Source organism: Crocodylus porosus, unplaced genomic scaffold (genome assembly GCF_001723895.1).
Source record: "Crocodylus porosus isolate Cpor-Errol unplaced genomic scaffold, CroPor_comp1, whole genome shotgun sequence".
NCBI lineage: Eukaryota > Metazoa > Chordata > Crocodylia > Crocodylidae > Crocodylus > Crocodylus porosus.
Genome location: NW_017728951.1, coordinates 49,372,363 through 49,392,254, shown reverse-complemented (window position 1 = coordinate 49,392,254; position 19,892 = coordinate 49,372,363). Strand labels below are relative to the sequence as shown.

The 19,892-nt window shown below is 40.6% G+C and overlaps 1 protein-coding gene across 4 annotated transcripts in view; it reads left to right on the top strand.

Annotated features, from left to right (window-relative positions):
* RASGEF1A (RasGEF domain family member 1A) overlaps positions 1-19,892 on the top strand; it is a 315,066-nt gene that overhangs the window by 278,729 nt on the left and 16,445 nt on the right. For all 4 annotated transcript variants that reach the window (XM_019556013.1, XM_019556015.1, XM_019556016.1 and 1 more), the window contains 3 exons: positions 608-787; positions 10,569-10,697; positions 16,987-17,124. In XM_019556013.1, coding sequence (XP_019411558.1) covers positions 608-787; positions 10,569-10,697; positions 16,987-17,124 — 447 coding nt within the window. The remainder of the gene's footprint in view (positions 1-607; positions 788-10,568; positions 10,698-16,986; positions 17,125-19,892) is intronic.

Here is a 19,892-nt window from a genome sequence, read left to right as displayed (position 1 = left end):
TCAGACTTACTTAATTCACATTGTGAAATCCTAGGTAAGGAGACAGTCTTGCCCAGATGGTGCATCCTCAGCCATTTCCAGTCCTGTCCAAATGGCAAAGGACATGCCAGAGACGACTCACTTCTGTCAAGATCTAGAATACCATGTATCCAGAAATGCTGGATAATTTATCATCACATATATCCAGATCTAATCCTGTCTCAAAATCCTAAATCGAAAAGCTTAGAAGAAGGAGATTATGTCTTTGTAATGCAGTAGTTTGGACAGTGCCATAATTTTTACCTATGTGAGATTTCTTCTTGAATTGACAAGGTGTTTCACACTGATGTTTCTATATCCTTATTTGTGACGGACTGAAAACCTGATGATGGCAACTGCACACAGGGAGAAAAAAAGAAGTTTGGTTACACGTAATTTCAAAGCTAAAAGCAATGTTTTTAGGCTGACAGGAGTGGGGGTTCAGAACTCCCCCTTTAAAGCCCAAGCTGTGTTCACTCAGATGATGTAACTGAGCACAACTTATGCCTTTGTAAACACTATGCATACTCACAGAAGACCTTTAAAGACAACTGAAAACTTCTCTCTTTTTCTTCTCCAACCACCACAGGAAACTATGCCCCAGACGCCAATATTTTCCAGCATGCTTGGTTCAAGTTGTAGTGGGCAAGTGCAGCCAGACATGGGCGAAAGGTGTGGTGATCCTGTTTACCAAGATGGAAATCTCATCTCTGGATCACTGGAAGCCCTGATAGAGCGCCTGGTTCCCACCTTGGACTATTATCCAGATGTAAGTAGACATTTGAGGGTTTCTTTCTACAGCATTTAAACAGAATCAGGATTCTAATGCAGGTGCTTTAGCTTACTGTCTTGTTCCATTTGAATCAAGATTAAGAAACAAGTCTAAAGAGCCATTGCCTGGCCTCTGATAATCAGCCTTGTACTTACATAAAGTGATGCCCAAGTAGGAGGCTCCCCCTACCTGCCTGAATGGGAATATTTATTAGAAAGATTAAACCTTGGCTAACCCCACTGGTACTTTAAGAAACAATTAAAAGTGGCATTAGCCGTAGACATTTCAATCTGTCTAAGCTTCCTTTGCCCTAATGCAGCCTAGATTAGTTACTAACTAGATTCTGCTGGGGGTAAGTACAGAAGTTCTGTGCGCTGAGGGAAGCTCCAACTCTTTAACTTCATTTTACATATTCCTTTAGTTTGGTTATCTAACCAGCAAATAAATATACATACATACATACATACATACATACACTTTTATATATATATAAAACGCTCTCTTTCAACACATTTTGACTAGCCTGAAATTCCAAAATGTCTCTCTCTCAACCCAGCAATGGTTTTGTTGTGGTTTCAAGTCTCCTCACCACAATCCCCTGAAATGAATGCCCTGTCTAACTGTAGGGTTCTAAACTCAGGATGTCATTAAGAGATTATTGTATTACTTAAAATGACCTACTGTGTCCCATAAAGGAAGGTTGCAAAAAAGCAACACAATTACATGGCAAAAATTGGGTTTAAGTCCTGGGAAAAAGGGTAAAGGAATCCAAACTTTGTTTAAAGGCTACCCGAACAATTAACTATATCAAAATCACTACTGCAGTGGGCTATGCTGGAAAGAACTGTATGGCAGTGTGAATGTTTGTCAGCTTGATTGATACAGGGCCTTGGATTTTGGATTCACATGAGGTAACAATTTAAAGATAAGCTCCAAAACACCACCAAAAAAGATAACATTACACTCCTACTGACACCAAAACCCAGGTGTATGATGTAGGAGATTTATAAAAATATATGAGGTAGATAGGGAATGCTTCAACCTTCCTATTCAGACCTGTTGCCCTGTGGGGTCAGGCCAACTCTCAGGATCTCAGTATTGTGCTGTTAGACAGGAGGGTGTGACACAATTGCACATATACTAATCAATTAGGTGCGTGCACACACACACCCCCCCCCAAACCAGCCTAGGCACATGCATACCTATCACCAATTCAAGCACATACACACTAAAAATTAGACAAAAATCAGTTGTCAATACCTGCACACTCAGTATACATACACAGATCACTAATTCGTATATCATGCACCCAATGATAGATATATATATTACACACATACACACCCACCCATATATACACACAAACTCACCAGTTCACACACATACAACCCATCTACATATAGGTAAGTTCCTAACTTGGATGGTACAGTACATATGTGTGTGCTTGGGGTACCTGGGATACTTGGGGGAAGGTTAAGGTGAGAGAGTTAAAAGTGTAGGGAGTGAAAGTTGCCAAAACCAGGATTAGAACCGGTGGACTAGAGAGAAGCTGGCTGAGGAACTGAGGCTTGGGTTTACTTAAGGTAGACTGGGGCTGGAAACTGAGGCAGACAGCTGAGATACTGGGGGCAGATAAGTGGTGGCAAGGAGGAGACAGCCAGGAAAGAAACTGAGGCAGAAACCTGGTTGCTCAGGGGGAAAGGAAAAGGAAGTGGGCATAAGACATTGGCAAAGAAAAAGGGGGACTGGAGGCAGAGAGGAGCTCAGGACAGGTGTTGGAGGTAGCAGTGAGCCAGAAGCAGGAGAGGGAGAAATGAGACAGAAGTTAGAGGGTTGAGGAGCAGAGATTGGAGCAGGGTCAAACCATAGTAAAGCAAAACCCAACTTAGGGGTCCAAATAACAGTTTTATTAAACAGACAATCTACACAGCCCCATGAAATTATTGGTTCACACACACACACTCTCTCTCTCTCACAATGGCAGCAGGAGAAAGACTCAGTGGAAGGGCTGGAGTCCAGGTAGGGAAGAGAAGCAGAGTCCAAGTCCTTGGTTGAGGAGAGGGTGGGGGTGATAGCTACCTCTCCAGGCTGGAAAGGGGTCTTTGTGCAGCAGGGCATCTGGGTGGATAGGTGGTGTGGCATGGTGCTGGTCCAGATGAAGAGGGCATCCGAAGGAGTCAGTCTTCACTACCCCTTTTATGGGGGAGACTACTTCTGATCTCTTATGGGGAGGGCCTGTCTAGGCAAGGTCAGTTCTGTTCTAGAAGGCTCCAGGTATTCTTACTGAGCATGTGCAGCCTTGGCACAATGGTAGGTTGCCTAATCTTTTGTTTCTCGAATGCTGAGCATGGTTCCAAGGGCTGGGTCATTGGTCCAAGTATTGGTGTTGATGGTTTGGTCATTCAGAAGGAGCTATTTTTAGATCTACTGCCATTGTCTCTCAAGCACCCTCATTCATCCCCATTCATTCAGGAACCAAGTTACATAGGAGGGGTAAGTGCGAGTCATGGGTTACACAACCAGGCATGGGGATAAGATGGAGGCTTGATATTACAAGATGGAAACTTGACATGACTTATGCTAACTTACATATATAGGCCTAAAGCAGTAATCACACTATAAAAGCAGTTAAAAAAAAAAAATCAAAACAAAACATAATAATTATCACTTATAAAACAGTGGATATCTATATGAAAATAGCAGGGCACTTAATTGCAAGGAGGGGAAAGAAAAATAAAACTTACTACCTAAAATAAAATGTTAAAGCTTATCCTACATCTTAGCTTACTTATACTTATCTAGGGAATAGAGAGGGAGAGAAATAGTCAGAAATGGTTGGAGAAGGGGAGGGAATGCATTTTAAAATAAATTTAAAAAAAGAAAAACTGGGGATTTTGCTACAGAACTAGTCCTAAAGCTTCTATTTGACTATTCATAGTTAAAACTGTATTTTGTTGACAAACATACACATAATATCCAATTTTTTATAACAAGTTATAGGCTTAACAACCTCCATTTATTCTGCTATTTTTTATTTAAATACACACTATACAGCAAGCACAGTTTGTTCTTTTTTTAAGACCCTGTTAATGCATTGAAAAAAGCAGCAGGCAGAGTTTAAAAAGTGAACCTGAGTAGCTAGCTTTGTATTAGTGTACCTCAGAGTCCAGTTCCCTGTTACGTATACTGTACACAGCTATAAAATCCTTGGGTTTCTGCCTGCAGCTGGCCATTTATGAAGTAGCTGCTCATACAAATCTCTTAGTACAGACTGTATTTATAACACAGTTGTTCTGAAAACTGTTCCCCTATCATAAGTGTTACCCTTAGGATTTTAACAATGTAATCATTGGATCACAGGAGTTACTATGATTTCTATAGAACTCCAACCATGCTCAGAGCATTACAAATCAATAAATCAAAGTCCTTACCATAAGGACCTTATGGTATTTAAATAAACAAGCAAGCAAGCGAGAGGAGATGGGCAAATCAAACTGAGCCCCTAGGGAAGAGAGACCGAAAGAACTGAATTAGATCAGTCACCCAATTCAACAGGAGGACATATTCCTTTTGGAAGGTCAGATCATCACCACTGCATTCATTTTAGCCCAGAGGGCTAACTATTAAAAAGAAAAATACAAAAAGCTTTAACAGTGTAAAGACAAAGCAGCACCTGAATCACCCCCAAATAAGTTTTCTGCATTTTACCCCACTGACAAATGTAGTAATTGAATTCTCTGCTTGAAAAAAACAGTTGTCAAAAAATCCCAATGACACCTCATCTACTGGGATCTGGTCTGTGCCAGAAGCCTACACCAGATAGTCAAGAGAAAGAAATATCCCTCCCACCCTCATCCTAATGTATTTTACCCCTAGTATATGCTGCATAGCAAAGGATCTCCAGTTCAGTTTTGCTTAGTAGAGCAACCAGTTACAGCAACATAGATTTCCCGATTTCCACCATAGCACATTTGCAGGAGCTGTGCTCCCAAAGCTGATGAACTAACGTCCCAAGTACATGGCTTGGAAAACATTCCCCTTTATGTCTGTATTAAGCTAAAGATCACAGTAACCTTTTAGGCATAGAAAGGAAAAAACAAACATACAGTATCTTCCCTTGCTAGTTACAAGCAAAATAAGACTTCTATGCCATATTGGCAGAATGGAAGAGGAACAAAGAGGTCAGTAGGAGCAAGACGGCAGCAAGCAAGATAAGGGCCTGCTCTTCTGTACTGCCCTTTGGAGGCTTGTTTGTGTACTGAGGCTTAGCTGGCATGTGGAGAAATAGATGCTCACTACACAGTACCGTTCCAGGGGTCAGGAATGGAATGTACCGTCTGCAACCCTCATGCCCAAGCAAGAGAATGTTTCGACTGAATATTTCACAAACAAGAAGTTCCAGAATGAGTAGCAAGGGCACAAGGAAAATAATATTTTTTCCCTGAGAAGGCATAAGTACATTCTTGGGCCATAAAGTAACAGTCTGTTATTTAGTCTTTGCTCTTACTCTCTTAAAAATAAATAAATAAATAAAATTCAACACATCTCTTAGCAACAAGTTTAACCACCAAAGGAATCTGCCTCCCTTTTTTCTTACAAAACACAAACATCTTTTGTGTCAGCTTAAGTTTTCTAAGTGCTAAGGGCATTTTTTTCTCTCCCAAATACCTGTCACTTTTGTAAGATAAGTGGGACATAACTTTTGACCTTTAAATAAAGGAAAAAAAGAGGAATTCCTCCCTCCCTACCCCGACCTCCCTGCACGCACTTTTTTTTGGTCAAGCTCAGCTAGCTGCATTTCTTTCTCCAATCTTAGTTGTGATGACAAGAAGAAAGAGTGTAGAAAAATATAGTGCATGTGTCTCAATCTCCTACATTTGTTCACAGAATTGCTGTTTTTAAACCAATTTTATTCTGAGTTAAAATCCCAGCTCATGGCCCACACACAAAGAGAATGTGGTGATCTCATCCTACTTCCAAATACATTGATTTTCAACCTTTTAGGGCAATTTTGTATCTAACAGATCCAGCTACATCTACCCAGTAAAAACATATTGTGCTCCAGATATGGGGCCCTCAGGCTGATTGTATTGCTGTAGGCAGGCTGCTTTTTGAACTGCCACACCCATAGCACTTCAGACAGAGTGAGTGCCAATAAGCCTACTCCCTGCATTGACATGACTTCTGGTACAACTCTGCCCTGCCTTCTGTATGGTCTAGGAAGTCATTCTGGAGCACAGCTTTGCACAGACTAAAGTGCTGATTCAACTGTAATTCCAGTCACTTATTTCAATAGAGGCAGCAAATTGTGATGGCCTGAAGCTCAATAAGCTTCAGTGGTCAAAGACAGGGTTGACTTGGGTACAGCACATAACACCTAGGGGTACCTATACATGAGTAATTACCGCGCATTGGAGCAGACTCAATTAAATCAAGCCTGCTGGAGTATGGTAATTCCTGAGCTCCAGCAGACTCCAGCATCTCATATCATCTTCCCTGCACTTAAAAATGGCGGTGGGGGCGCTTTAACTAAAGCTAGTTCAATGTGCTTTAGTTAAAGCTCTCCTGCCACCATTTCTAAGCACAGGGACCCTGATACATGAGATGCTCTGGGTGCCTTAATTAGAGCAGTTCTTGGAGCTGCCCTAAATAAAAGTGCATCTCCCCAGAGCATGTGTAGAAATGCCTTTGATGCCCATCAGCTCAGTTTTAACAAAATCCCCAAAATCCCCACTGTAAACAAGGCACTGAACTGAAAAGAAGCCACATCATCCCAATACAGAGTTACACAAAGCTACTACTACTACATTAGAGATTGTTGTGTAGTGTCGGCTGAACTGATACAATGGAATATGAAATGGCCGGGGAGACCAACAGCCCAGTTGCATTGTTTAGATGGGGGAAGGGGCTCTACTTTGTTCTGAGATAAACAAGAGTATAAAATCAGTGTCTGACTGGGAGTTATCCCTGGTTTATACCAACATAAAATATCATAGTATCAAGATAGAGAATCCTAGAAAAAAGTGGCTAGATTCCCCAGTGTGGTAAACAGGCTTTACTCCAGTGACTTTACTAAAATTATTCTGTTTTACACCCATTATGAACTAGGTCTCAGTCATTTTGTGAAAAACAGTAACCAAAAAACAGTGCTATGTGGATATTTAAACTCTGGAGAAGCCTATTCTGACACAGACATTACTTTTTAGAATGGGCATGAATAAAGATGTCTGGATTAGGAAGCTTTAACCCCGCCTGCCTGGGCACAATATTACAACTTGCTTCCTAAAAACGAGAAGCAACACTCTGGATTTGAAAGAACTGGTTCTCTCAGTGAGATTGTCTTGCAGTCACTCTGGATAAACAGTTTCCCACATCACAAAAACTTTCAGGAAGGAGACCCAGACTAGAATTAGTGTGCAAGGCTAAATTATATCTTGCCTTAGAAGAATGTGGCACAGTTTATCCGAGTGAAGGTCATTGACAGGGCAGTGCAGTTTACATTTCAGCTGCCTAGCACTTACCTTGTGTAAAAGGCAATTCTTTTGACAGGCTCTTAACCTACTTAAACAATATTCCCTGCTCTCTCCAAAAAAAGGCAGGGGGAGGATAGAAGAAACAAAAAAACCCAGCAGAGTTAAGAGAGAATCATTTTACTCCCCCTTTTCCCTAGTAATTTACAGAAGGGGACGTGAGGTACTATAAAAGCCAAAGCTACTGGAAACATTTCCCAAAAAAGAATTTATACATAGTCTGATTAAAGACATAAAGGATATACCCAAGAGGTAAATTCCCTCCTCAGTTACACCAGGCAGACTCAATGATTGAGTCAATGGGGTCACAGCCATGTCAGTGAACTCAGAATTCAGCTAAAAGGAAGAATAGGAATAGAAGAGAAGCTAGTACAGCTCACACAACATCACAGCTATACTTTCTAGTGCTACAGTTTTGAGTCCAGAGTGGTATTGATTTAAAGTTTATTTGTTACATTCAGCGTTACCATCTATTGCATTTGCTTTACACAAAGACAAAACTGGTCAGGACACTACCAGGGGTGATCCTGCCCTCTCCCTCCCCCAGTGCTTCTGTAACTTCTTTACCGAGTTCTGGCTCTGGAGGCTGGTCTAAAAATTGGCATAAATCCAAGTCCTCAGTAGAGCTTTGCTGAGTATCACCATCTGAGCACCTGACCCTGAACCACCCCCATGTCTCACTTAGTTTCTACATCAACCTGCAGTAAATTAAGAATTTAATACACCATGCTGGTTATTCCTTCCCCGTTTTAATTATAGGGACGTTACTTGGACCAGTAAGATTACTAAAAACCAAAAGTGAACATTTCATCGCTTCCTCACCTTGTCTTGTTCTCATTTATTCTTCTCTTCCAATAAAAAGCCTCCTTTCTGTCAGGGACAGAGCTGACTTTTTAAACATATATACTATGGTTCTTTCATTTCTAAGACTCAATCTCAGTATTAAGTTTACCATAAAGCCTTTCTTTTACTCTTTCACTCCTGAAGTGTTAGGATATTGTGTATCAGGGACACTCTAGAAAAAACAGACTGTACTTCATTAATAGCCGTTTGCCAACAATTAGATAAAGTCATGATCTTCTACTTGGATTCATAAAGGTCACCATCATTATGATGTAGATGAGTGTTTCTGAAGAAAGTAGGCAACAGAATATAGCATACAGCCAATGACACTATCCTGCTAACTGTCCTTAAATCTGCAGGTGCCTTGGTTTACTGGCACTATTGTGGCAGGTGGGGAGAGAAGGAAGAAAGTAAATTAAGTTTACACACTTGCTTGAATTTGTCATTCCAATTCAAGTTTGGCTGTAGGATCTGTAATTGAAATTCATGTTCAAGGGGTTGACAACTCCGAACTGAACCAAATCAAAGTACCTAAAGAAAAAAAACAAAGTCTTTAGAAACAGTATTATTTAATAGGCAGGGGGATATTTTCAGTCCTCATGGGGTTACATCTAATAGGCCTTTAAAAAAGAGCAGTCACAAATCAACCATTTACATTAGGAGGTCAGAAAGACACGGTGGAACAAATTTTACCTTCCATTACATGAAGGTATACTCAATCAGATTAGTGAAACTGCCCAGGTGTAAATTAAAACAGAATGTGATACATTTTTTTCTTTAAAGTACTAAGAACCAGATCTTTATTCCACTATTGAATACCTAGGTTCTATTTAGGTGTTTAAAACCACTGACATATGTTCATTTAAAAGGCATAATGGGCTCTCACCCCACATATGCATGGCAGGATGTGGGATTTTGGGATCAGAGATCAGAGTCTAATTGTACCCTAATTGCTAGGACAGGAGGAACCCACTAGCAAGTTGAAAGCCAGATGCCCAACAATCAGCTGACTGTCATCCAGGTTGTCATCAGGGCTCCCACTGGCCTGGTGTGGTCCCTACTGGCTAGCAATCCGCTGATCATCAGATGGATTGGGACACATACTGAAGCTCCAGCTGGCCCTCTGCCATCCTTGCCAGCCAAAGACAGCTGACTGGATCACCAGTTGGAGCCTTACTGCAGTCCTGATCCAGCCAACAATCAGCTGATTGTCTATCCACAGGGACCATGCAAAGCCAGTTGGAGCACCTGTGCAGTCAACCAACTGACAGCTGACAACCTGCAGGTGGGGACTGTATTGGGCCCAGTTAAGACCCAGTGTGATCCACCCTGCCACATAGTCAATTTAAGGCATGATGGGAATCTAGCCATAAAATTATTACATGTATTTTGTAAAAGTTGTGGTTTATTTCCTTTTTTATTGTGCCATTAGTTGTCTGAACATATATGTAAATGGGTTACTATTTAAAATGAGATTAACTGGTTAATCATGTATTAAGCGTAACATTTGTCAGAGGCCTTAGTATTCTAAGTGCAATCATATTCCACCCTGTTCCAAACCCTGAAAAAACAGGATAGACAGGATGCTGGATTCTTGCTGCTTTATGTCCCTTAGTCATAAGGCTATGATCAAGGCATACTACAGAAATAAATGCATTCCAGGGTCTCAAACAGCATGGAACAGGATTGCAATTTAGAAATAGGATGCCCAATAGATGCAAGAGGATCTGCCCTGGAGCACAGAGTCTTAATAAGAAATTATAATGCTTAGAGTTTATATAGCACTGTACAAGCTCAAGAGAATCATAACTGGGCCCCAAATTAGCAGAGACTTCTACTGTTTCAAAACCGAATTATTGTCATATGGGAGAAAACTGAGCCAAAGTCTGTACCACTGATTGTGGGAAAAAAGCACTGAAAAAAAAAAAATCACACAGGGAACAAAACAATATGGTTGCAATTTGGAATAAACATGCAGTAGCTTTCTGCAGCTAAATAAAAACCAATTGTTCTTAAAGGAACAAAAACAGTATAAATAATGGTGTTCAAGAAGGCATAGTAGCCCATTTTGGACATATTTCATTAGTCTCTTTGGTGACTGATGACTTCTTAGGAATACATAGTTTAACAGCTTAAATAGTTTGGGAATCTGAAAACAATGACTCTTAACAGCTTTGAAACATGCTGTATTTTTTCCCCAGTGACATTAACTGGCTAGAAAGGACAAGTGAGAAAAGAAGATATAGCAGGAGATTTAATAATTAGGGAAATTCACATTTGTGATTTCTGGAAGATAGTTTTCCCTTGTAGTCTTCAAGGTGGACAACTGATTTCTGTGAACATGGAGTAATGTTTTTTTTTCCCCTTCCTTTTCTTCTTGCTTCTCCCTTCAACCTTTTCCTCAGAGGACTTACATCTTTACTTTTCTACTGAGCTCACGAGTCTTTATTCACCCACATGAACTCCTGGCAAAAGTGGGGCAGATCTGCATTAAACAGAAGCAACAGCTTGAGATGGGGACCGAGGCAGAAAAGGTAAATGACTAATTGTTTCTGCAATGACCTAAGCTTCTGCCACATTTCATTTTCCTCTTTTTGTTTTTTGTGTGTACAGTTACAAAAACAAACAAACAAACAAATGGACACAGGGAGAAGAAGTATGCCACAGGACTGGTGACCTCTATGCTTACATGGCAGTCCTTAGATACACAGTTACTTTGTTAATCACAAAGCTCTGCTAAATAATTTCAATGGGCTGCAGCTTTACAGTACTTCCTTCTCTAGTGGGCATACACTGTAGTGCCTTTGGTCACTGTGAGATCCTGAATATTCAAACTGTTACAGTAGGCTTTTTAAATATTTGAACAACTAAGTATAGCAAAGATTGCAATTTGGTGTGTCACAGATTTCAGTTTATCAAAGGCAACTCTGCAGGTCTTACACATATTCTTAACTGACTGACTTTAATAAACAGATACCAAGTGTACTAATGAGGGGCAACCACCCAGCAGGTTTCGGTTTCAGTAAGCAAGAAATCTGATACAGCTTTTGAATAATTTCCCAAACCTTCACCCTTCCTGCTCTGCAAGCAGCCTATGGAATGCAAAGCTTACAAGAACAAGCTTTCCTGGGCTTTCGTTCCATTAAGGGAAGTTTTAAATAGCTTCCCACCAAATTGGCTTAAATAGTTTGCCAAAACCGGTTCAGCCCCAATGGCATGTTTCAATAGCAGTAAACAGACACAGCAGTAGGGACATGTAAAGAGCTCTCTGTTTGCCTGGCAACAACTCAGCCCCAACTGGCCCTTGGGATTACACCATTTGAAACCTGCTTTTTTTTCCCTGCAACTCCCCTCATCATACCACAATACAATCAAATACTGAGCACCTTACTGTAAACTGACTGAAAGGCAAAGGTGATGTCGTAAGCCCTGTGTCAACTAGAAAATCTCTGAGCAAGGTTAAAATTTGATAGTGTAGTGCTTAAAATTGTAACTTGGCAACAAATGACAGAGCTGAACCTATGCTGATAGCAGTGATATATATTTGAAAATTTCCAGGTTTTGTTTTTTCTGTTGAGAACATTTTTCTTGAACTTTTGTGGTATTTCAGATTTCATCCGATATTGGGATTTGCTGAGGGACACAGGAATGGGAGGATAACAGAAATATTATTAATGCTCTCAGTGACTAGGGTTCAGATCCAGTATATAGGCATGATTTGAGACTGTTCTTTTTGAGTCCACAAATCTGCAACGCAATTACATTTGTAATTTTAGGCACAATAATAATTGCACTGTTTAAGCACCTTGTTGAATCAGCTTCAACCAATTAAACTGTTCATATACATAAAGAATAAATTTGATTGCAATTAGGAATTAAACCTTCCAAACTCACAGGCAGGATACTTAGGTTTAAGAATAATTGAAATACAAACTGAGAAGCTAAAAAGTATACTTCAACATATTCTTGCTAAAATAAGCCTCAGTCATTCAAATGTAGTGGCTATTTTTGCTCAAGACATGAGATGCAAGTGGCAGGGCATTATGTGTGGAACTTTGACACTCACTGGCATAGAAAACACAGGTAACTTACACACACAGATGACGCGGCAAGAAAAGCAAGTAGCAGAAGGCCATCAACCAAAGCCATTCACACTCCTGACACACACTCTTACACCTTCTGTTGACAGTTTGGAAATAGGCCTAAAGGAAAAATCAGCTAACAGCAGGGCCCGAAAATAAATCGTGTGCATTTGGGAGGCTGCTTTACTTTACACCTCCTGTTCACTATTTTTTTTTCCTGCTTGATCCCCTCCCCTCCCATCCCCCCGCTGCAAAGTCCTATCAGCCCCTTCTTGGGTCAATTGCACTTGTTTTCTATGCTCACTAGATACAAAATTATGATTGTGTATGATTTGGATTTGTTTATGCAAACCACACTTCTGTGCATCCTGCGAGCCTCCCCGTGCCTTTGGCCAGCAATCTTTCACTGGTGTTGTACGAGCTTACACCCAAGAAGAATTTGGCCTGTCAACATTTGCAAATCATTTGCTTTATTTAGCTACTCTGTAGGAACATAACACTGATCCCACGGGTGTTGTGGAGCTTACCAACTGAAATCACTCTCCATGGAACCTAATGGATCATGACTGGGTTTCAGCATCTGCAAGAACCTTTGAAGTACTTCTGCAGCAGGAAGTCGCTAGCACAAAGAGTTAAACAGAGCTGATGCTTCTTATAAGAGATTTGCATCAACAAATCCTAAATAAAAAGCTGATTCCCTTGTTGTTTGGGTAGTGCCTAAAGATGAAGCGCTGGCAAGGAGCCAGTCTGAGGTTATGCACCACAATGCTTATAGTTCCCACATTTCTGACATCACAGCCCTGTAGAAAGTATTCCAAGGCACTAGTTGATAGATTAAAAGGAGTGTGTTCTAGTCTGTCAAGTACACCCTGTAGTAGTACCTGATGACCAGCTAAAAAACAGGTCTCATAAGTTAGGGCATCAAGTGAGTGCAATCGTTAACCCTTTCAGTAAGAAATAAATTTAATTTTCCAGGAGCACAGTAAGATCAGACAGGGCCAGAAGTGAATGGTTCAGAGAACACCAGAGTGTTGCCCAAAAATAAACACAGTTGCTGAAAGTGTGGTATATGAGGAATGAGGAAATGGTTTTGCATAAGAAAATGTTTGTGCTCAAGGACAACTTTGTTTTGAATGATTATTTAACTTGGATCGTGACCAATGTCTTCCATTGCCTGGAATCGTTTTTTCCCCATCATTTTAATTAAGTCTATTGTAGACACAAAGAAAGTATACAAGCTTCTACCAAGTTTTACCCTACCAAAACACCCGATTATTAAAGGCTTCCCTTTCCTATAGCTCCTCCAGTTAACCTAATTCCTGACCCTCAGTGGTCTGCACCCTGCAATGTGGGACAGTCTTTGTCCCTATGGTTCTGAATAGGCACAGATATGGAAGACCACAAGAGTGAAATAAAGAGGATTTAACCTTCCATTAAATCTAGCAAACACTAGAACTTACCTTATACATCTGCTATCCCTCTGCCAGCTTTGAGTACTGAATTCACAATCTATTTTTTTTTAAAGAGAGAAAACAAAGGTATGAGAGCTCCGACTGTCAGGTGGTGAGCCACTTCAGGGGAACAAAGACCATTTAAACTGAGGAACTGGACAAGAACCTTGCTATATTCAATAGATATCCATTCACAGTTTTTACTAAATATTAATGTGCTGTGTTAAAATGTGAGGGGATGTGAGAGTGGGCAAGAGTGTGGAGTTGTCATCCTATAACAAAGCACTCAAGGTCTGTGTCCTATTTTGCAGCTATGGATAGTCAGCTAGTCTATTTCCCATTTAAGGGCCCTGTTCCAATGTTCCTTGAAGTGAATGGGTGTGTTCTCTTTACTTCACCAAAATAAATATTCATTCCCACAGAATCAAAAAAGGTTTGGATCAGGCCTCAGAAGAGGGGATATTTCAAATATGAAGCAGGGATACAGAAGAGTGAGGAGGGTATAATTTTGGAAGCATGTCATAAATAAATGTGCCTGTTGCTGCCACCCACACAGATCTTTACAATGTTATATCTGGGTTATCACAGATACATGCATCAGCAGAAGCCAGCCCCTCCCTGCTGTGTTTTATCAGCATGCACATGAAATAGGAATCTCATATTTTGTTGTGGGGATGGTTTCCAGTGTTGCACTCAAAAGGAACATCTTGTTTTCATCAGCCATTCTAAGAGACTGATGACATAATAAGCTTTTGTACACCTGTGTTCTTGCAGGGTAACACAGCTTGTAGTTCATTTTACAAAAGATTTCTAGCTTTCCACAGGGACAAATCCTGACAACTTGTGAATGTGCTAGAGAAAACACACCTCACCAATAAAACATTATTCAAAGTAAGTGCTCAAAGCACCACAGGGCTTTACAACTTTGAGGAAAAAGTGTGGATTCCCCCACCTAAGCTTCCAAGTTTAAAAGATGTGTTGTCAAGATAATCAGTATTAAAAGCAAATGTACAGACATTTGGTGATGTTAGATGTTAAAAATGGCCACCTGATCAGCATGCAAAAGGTTAGTGAGGGTGCTTGGGGAGATCTAGAGGACAGATAGGGTCTGTGGGGGAAGGGATCAGAGAGGCTCTCTGATCCCCCCAACCCTTCCCCTGCATAACCTGCCACATGCCAGAAAACCTCCCCTGAATGCAACTGTGTTGGACCCAGCAGCTTTACCTGGGGTCCTGGGGGCCTTGGGGAACTGCAGCCACAACACTCCTGCAGCTCAGAGCCTGGGGGGCAACCAGTGTGTGACTCTGGCTGGCCAGGCTCTGGTTTGGGGTGGTGTGCATTGCTGCCGCATGAGCTACCCAACTTTTTTCTCAGTGTGGGTTTTTTTGACCCCATAAGATCTCCCGGGGCCAAAAAACCCCATGTGAGGTAGCAGTGCAGGGAACGCCCGCATGTGCAATGTGGCCCACATCTGCACTCATCTGGACATGGCCATAGAGTGCAACTTACATTCTTTTATTACAAAGCCCCGTCTCCCATTCCCCCTCTCTTAGTAGTTCATTTCTGAAATGTTCAAACCCTGTGTGATCTAATTTTAAATTCATATTAGCCATCGTTAATTCCCACACTGATTGTACTTCAGTGAGCTGTTAAAAAGAAAAAAGTCAGCGTAAGCAGCCAGTTAATAACAAGAGACAGGGAGAGTTCTTTCATAACACTGACCCGATGTTTGGGAGGGAATTCCCACCAGGTTCTGGGAAGACATTCTCTTTCACCTCAGTGGAAAACCCATTCATTTCCTCAACTGCTACTTTTACTGCTAGTTCATTTTCGGTGGATTCCAGCAGGCATGGTGTGGAGGTAACTAGAGGGAAGTACCTTGCCAGTTCCGAGGAGGAACTGCAGTTTGCATAATGGAACTTTTTTAGCTGACAACTGAGACTGTAAAAACCCAAACACTTACTCACAACAACAGTCTTCCTCTTTTTTAGTGCTTCATTTATTTTCAGTAAGTCTCTTAATCAGAGATAAGGATCAACAGGATTAAAATTAGATGCTTCCTGTCCCATCAAGAGCAGATTCTGTCCTTATTTAGACAATGTGTTCACACTGATTTGTACTGACTACAGGGAAGAATTTGGCCCTTGGCAAAATGCAATGTCTCTCCCAAATGACTACACATTGTCCATAATTTACTCTAGCATTGGACAGACATTGGCAGTTACTGAGTTTTGCAGAGTAACAAAAATGTCATCTGCCTCTTTGAGCATACCTTGACCAACACAGTATCTGACATTATGTTTCCTGCCTTCCTAACTGGGATTCATCACCTTCTGCACAACGAGGCAGTTCTTGCCAGGAGTGCTGTTTGAGGTGCAGCATCTTAGATAAAAATCAGTGAGAACATGTGTGCAGTCTGCTAGAAGGCACTCAGTGGAGGTGCTGCTGCAGTATGACACTGTGGGGAGCTACTGTAGCTTTGTCAGATAGTACGCAACTTAACAAACCATGTTTCTAGCTGAAGTTGAATGTTACTGATAGCTTGGATAAACTGCCAAGTAATCATGGAGTATGGGGAAGTATTGTTCATTAGCACCGTCTCCAAACCTTACAAGATAACTCCCTTGATTTTACTAGTGCTACTCTCTTTTCCCCACATAGATAGAAGTAATTGGCATCTCAGTTATATCTGATAGAATGGTGCTGGAGCATTCACTTGTAAGTGACCAAGCTAGAAAACAGCTTCTCCTTACTCTGAATGATGGCTTTTTTGTGTAAGAGCCAACATTTTACTTTCAAGGTCCATTTGGTTTTTAAATGTAGTACAATCGAGCAGGTCTGATAAATTTCTATAAAAGAAAAATTTTGTTTGTAAGAGCTTCATGTGAAAGACACTTTGGTTAGAATGCTGCAGCCTGGATATATTTGAATCAAGATAGTCCCAGTCCCCTCACCTTCTGCTAATGTACATAAGAAAAACTCTACTCCCCCTTGGAATTGATTGCAAGCACTTGCACAGACCTACCATTGTCCTGACTTTTTCTAACTAGCTTTAAAAAATATATATATATCTATCTTCAAAAGGAAGCATTTGTGGAGCCAGGCCATCAGCTGTGAATCTGATGCTGTACAATTTTAAATTAACAACAGTTTCTTTGCACAATACCGTTGCAAAGATTTTTCAGCTGTGGATAACAGTTTAAATTTTTTCTGTCAAGCAAACACTTCCTTTAAAGGATGTAAAAAAGGGCCTGTGGGTCAGTAATTAACTAATCTCTATTGCTCTTTAGGCAAAGCTAAAATCCTTTGCTGCCAAGATCATTCAGCTCCTGAAGGAATGGACTGAAACATTCCCTTATGACTTCCAAGATGACAAATCTATGAAAGAGTTGAAAGAGATTGCTCACCGGATCACACACTGCAATGAGGTATGGTGGGGAAAATAACCTATACAAGAACAAGACTGATACTAACTTAGAACTAGTTTCTCTCAACATGTCAGGTTTGCTCTCCTACTTTCTTTACATTTTCTCAGCAGTGGCATAACTCAGTTTAGTAACACCGATAGCTAAGTGGTGCACCTAAGGGTCAATTAGTAAGAAACTCTATATAGCAGTTTGCACTTGAACCAGCACCAGATCATGGTACAGAAGATGAAATGGGAGGGAGGAGGTAAAGACTGGTTGTAAGGAATAACACTGAAATTGTAAAATATATCTGTAAGCAGGCCGGGTCTGGAGGTCTCAGGCTTGGTCCCCAGTGATAGCCATGATGACAACAGTAACATTACCAGGTGTGATGCTATGTTTATATTAGCTCATCAGATTTTCTTTGAGCAACAGTCTACCTATTAAATTCTGGTCACATCACAAATCCAAAATCTCTGAAGATATTTTTAAGATGAGTCACAAAGAGCTTGCGATACAAAAGGATTCTGTGCACGCTTTGTTGATTTGTGTGCAGAAGAATGAAAAGCAACAAGTCTGACAGAATTCTGAAAGGTAGTTATAAAACACGATGCACTCGCACACTGCGTCAGTCCTCAGAAGGAAGTAAGCCAGTTTTATTGTATTGACAACATTGTTTACCCTCCATACTATTAAGGAAAAGTCAGCATCTTCAAATGGAAAGGGAGGAAGGATTATGGTATGCCATCTGCTGCAGTTATAAGGCCAGAAGTTGATTGTCAGGGATCTTACCATGACAGGAGTTTTTTTTCCTTTTTCTTTTTTTAACATCTACCATTTGCAGTAAGTCCAGATAATATAGCCTGGATAAGACTGTTTTAAATCTATTATTTTGAACTAGAGGAAATGCTGTGGATCCCCCCACTTCACAAGCTCCCTTGTGCACAAATAAATTGCTAGTTGGAGAAAATGTACTTGCCTTGTTTTATGAAATAGCTCAATGCACTGGTTGTTGAGGTTTCTGGTACCATCCATTTATTATGATATCATAAACATTTATCCCTTAAACAAGGCTACATCCCAGGTTCTCAGTTAGCAAAAGGCTAGGTTGCCTCTGACCCCTAGAAATGTAATTTGATGACCTGACAAATAGTAAATAGTTTCCAGGATCACTTGTTGCCTATTCTTTTATGCTGTAATAAATTACTTAACAGTGTCTAAAGCAACACCTTTTAAGTTTTTACATTTCCAGCTTCCCCAGGGAAGCTCTCCTTGAAATACAAGACATTATGAGTTAATAGAGAATAGATGCACGACAACAGTACTGAAGATGACAGTATATCTGGTCTGGAAACTTGAGGATGGCAAAACAAATTGCCATGCTTGAATAATCAAACATGTAGGACAGATATGATCCCAGTACAGGTAGGCGAGACACAGGCATACTACAGAAGCAATTCTCTTGAGGATCAGCTCTGATGTGCAAGACATTACTAAGATTTAACTGACCCTTGTTTAGGATCTTTCAGGACGCAGTTTCTTCCAGCATTCAGGACCATGCATTTGAGTTTAGGACTAAGCAACAGCCCTGTTCAGAGTCAAATTTACTTCTGACATCAGCAAGGGTCAGTCATGTGTACTCAATGGCACTGGAAGCAAGCTGGGAGAACTTTAAGGTAAAAAGACCATGGGGGAAAAATAAAAAAAAGTCACGCTAAAACAAAATCACCAATCTAGAAGACTTTGACTATAGTTGCAAAAATAGGTGATCTCTAAATTGAGAGTAGCTTTAGCCACTATTTAATTTCCTGTTTCCATATGATTCACAAGGGGGAGGCATTCCCTTCTCACTTACACAGGTGTCAGTCAGACATAACAACTGAAAGCATGGATTTACAGTATAAAAACCAACGTAACAGATTAGACTCTTAAGGAACACCCTATCCCCATATTTCTAGATGTGTAGCAAAATAGCAATAACAGTTTCAACCAGCTGCTGTTTAGCAATAATCCAGTTGCCTCACAAAAATAAGTTATGCTGCCTTCAGCTTCTTATTTGATTCCAGTTGGAAACAGATTATTGCTTTGTAAAGAAACATTCTACCAACATTATTGCTTAATTATTGTATACTGTATACAAGTATTTAGTAGTCACAGTCTCTCACATCTGTTACACAGGTTTTGGTCATCATCACGTTAGTGGCAATAACCACAGACCTATTTCAGTTCTTCGAAATCCATCCAGTTAACCCTGGCTGCAGATACATGACAGCAACAACATTAACCCTTAGATGGCCATAGTACCAAGCAAATGAAGCAGGGAAAATAGATAATTAATTGCATAGGGAAGAAAACAAGGAACATCATCAGAAACATTAGTTAATCATAGAAAAATGGGGCTGAAAGGTACCTCGGGTCATCTACTTCAGTCCCATGTCCATGGCAGGATTGTCTCTGGCTCAACTATCCTAGCCAAGCATTTGCCTAGCTCACTTAGTGGTTCTCAGCCTTGTTAGACCCAGGAAACATCTTGGAAAATGCCTGCTCTTAGCATTCACCCTTTTCCTGACTACAGAAAAATAAAGTAGTTCTTCTGTTGCGAGAACTCATAAAGACTACAACAGGTCATAATGCTTCTGATATCGTGGATTCCTATGTGAAATCTCTGGATTTAACTTGTGAATCATGTGTAGGTGCTTGCACATTTTAGAGGGCTGTGAGGGAGTGGGGCCTAGGAGCAGCCGTGAACTCCCTAGCACCCCCTACCGTCACGTTAGGGTGGACTCAGC